The 10,566-nt window shown below is 44.2% G+C and overlaps 1 protein-coding gene across 1 annotated transcript in view; it reads left to right on the top strand.

Moving 5' to 3' along the window:
• The window catches only part of slc6a8 (solute carrier family 6 member 8), a 29,346-nt gene that overhangs the window by 4,310 nt on the left and 14,470 nt on the right, over window positions 1–10,566 (top strand). The window contains exon 2 of the mRNA XM_024263869.2: window positions 9,971–10,102. Within this exon, the coding sequence (XP_024119637.1) occupies window positions 9,971–10,102 (132 nt within the window). The remainder of the gene's footprint in view (window positions 1–9,970; window positions 10,103–10,566) is intronic.

The raw sequence follows: 10,566 nt of genomic DNA, 5'->3' as shown, positions 1-10,566 counted from the left end.
CCTCTCCTTCCTCTCCATCCTCTTCATTCTCTCCTTCCTCTCCATCCTCTCCATCCTCTTCATCCTCTCCTTCCTCTCCTTCCTCTTCATCCTCTTCATCTTCTCCTTCCTCTCCATCCTCTCCTTCCTCTCCATCCTCTACTCGATCCGATCGCTCCGACCGGATCGTCTTTCTCTGATGTTCCTCTGAGATTTCTGTTGTTTTTCATTTAAACTTTCATAGGTCACGTTCTGAAATCTTTAAGCATTTTTTAGTAAAAACAGGTTCTAAAAAAATCTCAGACTTTATAAACAATACTTACAACAATGAATGTGTTTTATTTGTTATCCAATCAATCAAACTTTATTCATAAAAAGTGCTTCTCATACTTGAGTAACTCGAAGGGCTTTACAATTAGAAACAGGAACAAACAATAAATAAATCAATCAATAAAAAGAGAGAAACCCAATCCACCCTTTACCCCCCCCCATTAATACACACATGACCCCACAAATAATAAAAAAAACTAACAAAAAAAAACGTAGGAAACTGAGAACTTTTGACGTCCAATCTATGCTTTGATATAAAGTCGTATTTCATATTTGTAAAATAATCTTTATGTGTTCTTTAGTTTACAAAAAGTGTTGCCTTTATTTTGAAAAAAGTTGTTTGTGATTAATGATGACGGACGATCTAAAACGGAGACTTGAGTCATGCTCTGCTGACCATGAAAGGTCACATCGTCCCGCTTTTCCTCAGCGCTCCAATAAATCTGACATAGAATTATTATCCTGCAGTGTGAGTGTGTGTCTGCCGCAGTCATCGCACACACACGTGCACACACACCCACACACATGCACACATGCACACACTGGTCTGAAGGACAGCACTGATGGTGAGGATGATGAGTTGGAGGTCCGTTTATGATCAGTGAAGCAGAGAATCACAGTGTGTGTTGTTGATGTAAGATTTGTGTTTTGTCCATTATCAAACACAAGAAGGGCTAATGGAGGCCAGAGGACCTGGGACTTCCTGTCCGGCAGCTTTGAGGTGGTCACACAGAGGCGTTCAGGGTCCCTCTGACGTCTGGCTGTGGATGCAGGTTTGGATGTTGAACCTGTTCAGGAGGTTCTGGTTAAGCTGAGTGAAAGGTTCTGACCCCAGAGAGACAAAGTTAATCCCAACAGTGATCAGGGAGAAATTACCACCTTAAAACATGTTGGTGTCAGAAAACCGTAATAGCTGAGCAACAGTGGAGGGTTTGTTTCCCTAAACTGAACTGAGAACGAGGGTCTCTGCTCACTGTAGAGGACCAAAGTTGGACAGAAACTAAAGGGAATCAATGACTGAAATGCAGCATTTTACCTTAAAAACACAAACAGTGTTTAAAGATGAAAGATTTTGGAAGAAAAAGATTTAAAAAGTTTTTAAGTTTTCAACAAAGTAAAGGTGGTGACGTGAGAACAGACGAGGAATTATTTCTGTTTCATAATCAGAGGACTCGCTGAGATCTTCTTCATGGAGTTTTTTCCCTCTTGGTCAGGCGACACCGCCCCCTAGAGAGCCACATGTGGAACTGCATGACTTTAGTGTGCGCTTTGGCACATGTGATTTGTTGATTTTGATTTTTTAATGTTGCTTGTGATCACGAACCAAAGCAGCTGAAGGTGTGAGGTTTGTTGGAACGGAGTCTCCAGGACTGTGAGCGAGACGACGACCATCGTTTACATAACCTCCCTGAGAGGTAATCAGATTAAAACAACCTTCTGGATATAGATGCTGACAGTGTGACGTCCGGACATGATCTAATCTCACTAAATCAAAACAGTTTGATGCAGTTTCTTGAGACAAATCAAGAGATGAAGAGAATAACTAGTACTGCCCCCCCATCTGTCTGAAAGACTTCATCGGTTTGGAAATGAAATAAGACGAGAGACGTCGGAGGAGCGAAGCGTCAGGGTGGAAGGAAACTTGAAAGGTGGAGAAGAGTCGAGGGCGGAGGAGAGGAGCAGCAGTAAATCCTGTCAACTGGATTAAAAGATTACAGGCCACTCTTGTTAATCTCTGGTCCACATGGTGAGAGGGATGATGATGATGTCATAGCTGGCAGCCTCTCATCACACATGCACACTCCACTGGCAGCAGCCCCATCCACAGGCCCGTTACCGTGGCGATAACACCTGAACTCTCCTGAGGGCATGACTCTCTGATCAGACCCATCTGCTCACAAACTTGATCAATGATGTTCCTGGATGGTTCGTGGGGTGAAGGTTTTGTGTCGTGGCTTTATGACTGAATCTTTGCCGTGTTACAGGAATGTCGGACAAACGGTTGATAAGCTTTGGGTCAAACATTTGGCTGACCATCAGGAAGCGAGAGGTCATGAGGAAACTCACTGATTTTCTTCTTTTGTAGCACCAAGATGTCAGCATGAAACTGAAACCACGTGAGCTCGGCGGTCAGTTACCGCTCTTCCTCTTTGGACTCGCCCTCTTCACCAACAGCGTGTCCAGTTGTGTAACTGAGCGCATGTTTCTTGGTTTCAGAGTGACTGTTATCAGGGCATGAAAACTCCATGAAAAAATGCATTCCTCCAACTGGGGTTGTGATCATGTTAACCTGGTCCGATCTCTGTGTTCACCACCGATCCAATGGAGCGTGAGGCCGATCCACTTTGGCTCTCCAGTCCAACTGAACTAGAGCGGTATTTCTGCAGCCCATCCAGGACATTTTCAAGAGACACTCAAGACAAATCCAAGACAAATCCAGGATAAATCCAGGACACATCCAAGACACATCCATGACACTCTGTATCCAATCTAGTTGAACTGTTTTACTAATTCCAATGGTTTTTGTCTTAAAACAACCCCACCAGGATGAACGGGGACCGTCATCAAAAAACAGTTTCTATTTGAAGTCATGTGTTGTCAGTTATCGCGTCTGTGCTGCTTCAGCGTTTGGTGGGAGTGGTCCTTAACCCCGGGCTCACACGGCTAGCGTTACGGCTCTGATGCGGACGCTGCAGTCTGTACGTAACTTTGAAAGTACAAGAGGAAATCTCTGCGCTCTGACCTCTGACCTCTGCTGTGAATCTGTCTGTTTGGATTCAAAGAATCTGTCTAAAGAAAACCCACTCACGCACAAGGAGGACATTCAAACCCCCATAGAAAGGACCTAGTCGGGGTTTGAACGGGACATTTTCACTCCGAGGGGACACTGCTAACTATGGTGTCACATTGGTCGGTCGCTGCTGGTTGTTGTGTCAATTCTAAAGCCTTCAGGTAGATTTCATACCTGGAAGCTGAAATACGATTGGATAAAAACTCCACCGTAATGAACCACACGGCCAACCGTTCAACAAAGTGAATATGATATTTCACAAAGAGAACACACTAATAAGGATTTATGTTCACTCAGAACACGTGATATCATTTTAATCGCACATTTATGAAAAAACAACTAAATGTAAAAAAGTCTAGCCCAGCAGAGAAGGCTGTGAAGGTCCTGATGGTCAGGACAAATGTTCAGAGACTGCTCACTTCTGTAAAAAAATCTACAACGATTCAGCTGCTGGAGAGAGCAGTTGAGAAGTAATGAATCCATGAATCATCCTGGTCAGCTAAACACTTGGTGTGATGTGACACATCAGTCTGTGGAAGTTGATTAAAGCTGCATGGATCCTGAGCCAGCTGGCAGGCGGTCAGAGCAAGGCCAGCCGATGGAGAGCAGGACATGGAGCGAAGTCGACTTCATCCTGCTGCTGTGACCTTCATTTTGATGCTGAAAAGGTTCTGGTGCTGCAAGCTTGGAGTAACTCCTGCAGCTGCAGGATCCTGGCGGAGTTTCATGTCTGCTTTTTATCTTTGTCAGTATTTGGCCTTTTGCCACGGCTGCCGGAGTGGGGCAGTGATTCAGACTTCCTAATCGGACCGCGCCAGGTTTGTTTGCTGGTCGCAAAGTCTCCACATTCAGATCTTTGTGCAGCATCGTTGTTTCTCAAACTCCTGGTATATCCTCTTTTTAAACTCACTGAGGTTTTGTTCCAATCTTGAGTCTCTGTGGTGTCTCTGCTGTCATTCATTCAAACCTTTTTTTTGTGGTTCGTTTGGTCTGCTTTTTCTCTGCAGAAGGTTGCTGGTTTGACTCCCTGCTGTGGAGCAGGTCTCTGTTTGGGTTTGAAGGTTTACTCTGATATTCCAGATCAAAACGAGCTCTTTCACTTTTAGTTTGCTGAGTGATCATATTGAAAAAGGAGTTCAGATTTCCAGGGACTTTCTTTATGACGTGTAGAAATCCGTTCATTCTCAGGAGCTTAACAGGATCGAGCCTATTCCAGAAAAATGAAGACATTTGACGTCTCCATCAGAGGTTGACCCATTCTAATCTGCTCAACTCAATCACATCAGTTTTTGGAGCTAAATCTGCTGACAACAATTCTCTTTAAAACTATAGCGACAGCACAAAGTTTACCTTAAAACGGGCCGGCCCTGGGCAGAGGCGACCTAGGCAACCGCCTATTGCGCCCTCTGCTGAAGGGGGTGCCAAATTGTAATGATTTTTTAAAGTATAGTTTAACACACCACTCATTTTGTGTAAACATGTTAAAAAATTATAATTAAAACCATAAATAAAGTAACTCAAAAGTTGGACATCATATCTTTAAACTGTCAAAAGATCCACCATAGCATAGCATAGGTTAGCATAGCCGCCTTCCATAGGTTAGGGGTCAGATCTCAGCTGCGAAGACGTATTCTTATGCTGAAGAAATGTGAGTGGTTATTATTTAATTCCTGAGAATCAAATAAATATTTATTTTAACATATTCCAGACAGTTACAGTGCTTCTTTTTTGCGTGCAGTGATATTCGCGTGTGTGTGGAGGGGGGAGGGGCAGAAATCGCGTTTCGCCTAGGGCACCACGCAGCCTAGGGCCGGCCCTGCCTTAAAATAGAGAAGCTAAGAGCAGAGTTTTATCTGCGAGGTGGTGAAGTTGTGGGCGTCTCTGAGACGTTTGGTGAAGTGAACCCGGTGGATGTGACGGCGAGGACGTTGATGCAGATGATGATGCTGCAGCTCTGTCATCAGTCTTGTTCCCTCAGCTTGTTGGTACTTAGCCCACTGACTTACCCGGATTAGCCAGCTTAGCTCGCTAACTGCAGCGCTGCAGCTTAGTGGCCTAACTGTTTCTGTTTCTGTCTCACTTTCAGCTCAAGCTGACCATGTGTCAGCCATGTTCGGTGGCGCTCAGCGTGGGGGGTGTGGCTTCAGCCACCCCGCTCGCTCCCATGTCCACGCTTCCTGTCCTCATCAGGGCACTCTTAAGTCCTGTCCCTGTTTATTCTGGACATCAGTTGATTTTAACCCTTTAACACCTGAGGCGTCGCCGGTGACGCCTAAACATAAAATCGTTAACATGCTGGAACTTTTCATGATCATTCCAGCAGATTGTGAAGGAGAAAAGCGGCTGGAATGATCATGTTAACGGTTGAAAAGTGACAGTAAATCAAAGAACATAAACACTTTTTAATGATCAGCGGGTGCTGCAGTCAACCCCTCCCACATCCCAGCCCCCTACCCATAGATGAGAACCTCACGGTGAAGCCGCCCCACCTGGCTGTTGGGACAGGTGATCATTCCCTCTATGAAACACCGTTTAACTCGTATTTATTTCTGCTCGTTTACACTTCATTTTCCTTCTGATTTCAGTATTTTTCTCTGAAAACAATCAAACTCGCTTCTGGTTTTGTTCAGGTCAAAGCAGGTAAAGTTTCTTAAATGTGTTTCTGTGAAGCAGGTTGTAAAGTGTAACTTGGACGCTCTTATCTACTTTGTGTTGCTGCAGCACAAACCTGCTCCTTCATGCACATCGGACCACAGCAGAGGAGCCAGCCGTTGCCGTATTGTACCCTCCGTCTGATGTGCCAACACACAATAACCTTGTTGTGTGTTGGCTTTGTGCGTCTGAAATGCTTAGTAACAGAGTGCAGCGGATCGTGACGGCCCTCAAACAGCTGCTGTGTGCAGCCGACTGAGCCGCGGCGCTCTAATCCCATCAACACCGAGGTCCTGACGAGCTAACAGCATTACACCACTTAGCTCCGGTCTGAGCGTGCATGTGAGAGCGCTCGTGGATGGAGGGGATTTTTATGGAGCTCCTAGAGCGGCCGCACCTCCCCCACCTCTGACGTTTCGTCTATTCTGGCAGCTGTGACTCATCACGAGCTTCTCTGGTCGATGCTATGCTAGTTTGAGGCAGCAGACAGATGTGCACAGATGTGCACGGACGCCGGCTCGCTGTGACTTACAGCGAAGGTGACGGCGCCATTGAGCTGCAGCTCATCCGTCATCACGTTCGTCACTGCTGACGTCATCCTGAGCGTGAGCTGCCTGATGCTGTGTGGGAGTCGTAGCGGTGCAGCGGTGCAGCGGTGCAGCCCGCTCGGTGCAGCCCGCTCGGTGCAGCCCGCTCGGTGCAGCCCGCTCGGTGCAGCCCGCTCGGTGCAGCCCGCTCGGTGCAGCCTGAATGTCAACATGGTGACCGACCGTGATACTCGCGGCACAGAAACTGCTGTGGACCTCAGCCAAACTGCTGATTGAATTCATCTGTGATTGGAGGAACAGTGAAAGCTGGTTCACTCTGCTGTGATGTCGCTGCTGCTTTGTTCACATCCGGCGTTCTCACTGACTGTAGATGAGCTGCTGATGCTGCAGCAGCTGGAGGACTCCAGCAGTCACACCTGTGTGTGCACCTGTGCAGTGGTTATCTGCAGCCATCGTGTTACATTGCTACGTTTATCGTCTTGATCTGCGCTCCCTGATCACATCAACACTCTGCTTGGATCACTCTGAACGTTCTTCTGCTCCATGAAGTCTGTTTTCCTCATCCAGACGGAGTGTTCGAGGCCCAAGGACATCAGCAGATATTAAAATGTTGTCTTATCGGTGGAGGGGCTGGAGATTCCTGCACCTGCTCGTGCACGCTCCACCAGCTTCATCTGGAGACAGAGTTCTAAAGAGGACAGGGTTATTTCAGAGTTGGAATCAGAACAACCACTGTGTGGACAACCGTCTTCTGCTGCAGGAGTCTTCTTCTCTGCCCCGCGGTGCTTCAGGGTGACAGTGTCCAGCCTCCGTCTTACCTTGTGTCTGGTTGGTTCACCTGCTCATAATCTGTAATCTGTGAAACAAGAGTGCAGAGACCCATAAGGCTTTGAGTTACCAAACCCTTTAACAGTTAACCGAAATGTCAGCAAGTTTATAAAACAAAACTATTTTCTTAGTTGTAGAAAATATAGGAAAATAAATTATCCAAAATGTGGAAAAAGCTGACATGTCAAACGTATCAAAAACCAGTTCGTTTAGTCTCACAATCTCTCATTCTAATTATTCAACTACAATCACAGATTCTTTAAAAACCAGTCGGTCCAAATCAGCTGTTTCTTTACAGCTAAAATCAGTTTAAAGGGAAACCAAACTCTACATCAACAACGTCTATAAATCGGGCTTTAAAAGTGTGTCTGTTGGTCATTGCCACATTTTTGACTAAATAAACTTGTAGAATTCTTGAAATATAGTCAAAAACGGTCTGTGTGCTGCCCCTACAGGCTGAAACGAGGTATTACATTTGAATCTTGTGATTGGTCAAACCATTGACGTCCCACGTCCAACAGTCCTGTTCCCGATCATGATGCTTTCTTTTTTATTAACATGTTTATTTATGGACAAGTTTCACATAAAAGTAAAGTGATGAATTTTTGGTTCTTAAGACAGATACTTTATTAATCCCAAGGAGAATTATATGGCAGTCCTGTTCCAGGTCGCTCACACAGATAAAGATAAAAAGAAAACATTAACAAATAAATAAACAAGTAATAAATATATTAAAAAAATAGAAATTCAACAATATTTAAAAACAATCTCAACTTCCAAGAATACAAAGGCTCAAAAAACATCTGTAAATCTCTTGAATTAATAACATGAAGAAACTAAAACAGTAAATCTAACACTTTCTATTTTTTATCCTTTTTTGTCTCTTATTCATTTACTTTTTTTCCTTCTTTCTTGTCTCAACATTTAATGTTAACGTTTATATTTGTATGATCACGAGTTCTAACGTGTTGACTGCACTGTAATTCATTAAGTGCTCAGTAAAAAACGGAGTGAGGACGTAATCGCAGAACGCCGCTGCACCAGAATGAACACGGACAGAGACGGCGTTGATGCCGTCTCCATGAAACGTGAGCAGAGGACATCTCAGGCCGTCATGGGACGTCCCAAGCTGCCCGGGCCTTCTGACCTGGACCAGAACACAGTGACCACAAATAAAAATAACTGCAGTTTCTTCAAGTCAAACTGAACGTGATAGTTCTGTTTTTGTGTTGGAACTCCTGCGAACATGATGGAGTCTGAGGAGTTTGAGGACAGAGAAACCAGCAGAGGTTCACCAGGGTCTTCAGTGTGGAGTCATGTGACCTGCAGTCAGCTGTTATGATGGTCAACTTTGAGTCTTCATTTGATTTGGAGAAACAAACATCCAGAAAGCAGCATGAAGGCTCACGGACACTCATGTTGGCCTTTCTGCTTATGAAATTATAACATTTAATTCATTTAAATTAGGGCTGTCGCGATTAGTCGACTAATCGACTATTAGAATAGTTGTCGACTCATTTAATAGTTGATTGGTCGTTACTTTATATTATGTAGAGTTAGAGTCTAGTGAAGATGAACAAAGTTGTTCAGCAGCAAAAAATCCACTTTTGAATATTTGAGTCGCTGAGACCAAAACTTTATCTTTAGTAGAAAATACTTCCTGGTTTCAGATTCTGACCTCGTTAGATTTAATCTTGTTTTAATGCCAGAATCTAATGAAGGACAGAAGCTGCATAATTTATTAAAAGTTTAATAAACAATTATCTTTATTTATTATTCGACTAATAAAATAATGGTTGGTGGCAGCTCTATTTTAAATGAAAATCCCATTTATTTCCACTCTAAGGTCATGATTGATTAAACTAGAACAAATATTGATAGTAAATGATTTTCGTGAGCAGGTTGTAGCTGTGATGAAGTCTGGAGTTTGAAGGTTGTAAATGATTCCATAGGAATTCTGTTGACGTGAGCTCAGCTCTGCTTCCAGACTCCAACCAGCCTGAGTTTGTCCTCCTGCATCTACACTTTCTTCCAACTCAGCAAAGTTCAGAACATGAAGTTTGTGAAATGCTGTAAAAACTGGACCTTTGGCCGACTAATGGCATCAGCGGCCTTTGAACGTGGAGGCTTGTTCATAAAATCCTCTTTAAGCTCAGAATGTTCACTTATTTTATTGGCCAATCACCAGCTGGTTAATGATTATTGAGTCAGAGGAAACTTATTTACTGTCTTGGAGGTCAGGAGGATGACTCCGCCGTGGAGCGGTCAGCACCGTGGACACAAACTTCTGAGGAAGAATGATGTGGAACTGAATCAGAGGAGTCCAGAATTCTGCTAAAAACTTCTTCATCCCCAGAATCGTGTTATTTCTGATTTCCTTCAATGGAACGAGTTCCCACATTGAACATGTATGTGAACATGTATGTGAACATGTATGTGAACATGTATGTGAACATGGATGTGAACATGTATGTGAACATGGATGTGAACATGTATGTGAACATGGATGTGAACATGTATGTGAACATGGATGTGAACATGTATGTGAACATGTATGTGAACATGTATGTGCTGAATGATGAAGCTAAATAACCACGAGATCCAGATTCCAACTGTCTGACGTCTTCAACCAACTTTTGACTTGATCATTTTTCCCTTCAGGAAATCGTGTGAATGCGTGAAAGTAAAACCCAAACACCATTTCTGTCTTTCCTTTTTCTGTTGAAATAATGTTATAGATAAAATAAAATACGGTAATAATGATGAGAAATGAAAAGAAAAGGAAGGACTCTTCAGAGACTCGAGGTCCTCACAGATCGCTCTTCCTCCGTGTTTCCTGCAGGAGTCTTCCTCATCCCGTACCTGCTGATCGTGTTCGTTGGAGGAATTCCCATCTTCTTCCTGGAGATCGCGCTGGGTCAGTTCATGAAGGCCGGAAGCATCAATGTGTGGAACATCGCTCCTCTCTTCAAAGGTGCAGTACGACGGCGTTAATGTCCAAACGCTCTTCAGCTCCTCGGAGGACGTTCTGTTTATTCCTCACATCAGTTAAATCATTGATGCCAATAAGACAATATTCAATCTTTGTCTATTCTTATTACAAAAAAGTATTTTTAAATCAATAAAAGCTTTAAACTGATTTGCTCAACAATCCAAGTTAGCACCGTCATGGCCGCCGTCACATGACCTGACCACGCTTGGAGTTCTGGAAGCATCTGTCACCTTTATGAGGAAGTTTATCAGAGGAGTACGTGACTCGACGCACGCACACACACACACACACGCGTGTCTCCAGCTGATCCTCGGCCTTCACCCTCTGCGGCTGCCTTCATATCGGACCTTCAGCTCAGATTCCTGGGATCTCTGTGCCGCTGCAGACAGAACCGACCGGTCCGATCTGGTTCCTGCAGAGCGGCATGGAGCAACAGAAACGTGGAA

The sequence above is a fragment of the Oryzias melastigma genome, linkage group LG7, assembly GCF_002922805.2.
Source record: "Oryzias melastigma strain HK-1 linkage group LG7, ASM292280v2, whole genome shotgun sequence".
NCBI lineage: Eukaryota > Metazoa > Chordata > Actinopteri > Beloniformes > Adrianichthyidae > Oryzias > Oryzias melastigma.
Note: the sequence above shows the minus strand (reverse complement) of the source record. Positions and strands in the feature narration are given on the sequence as shown.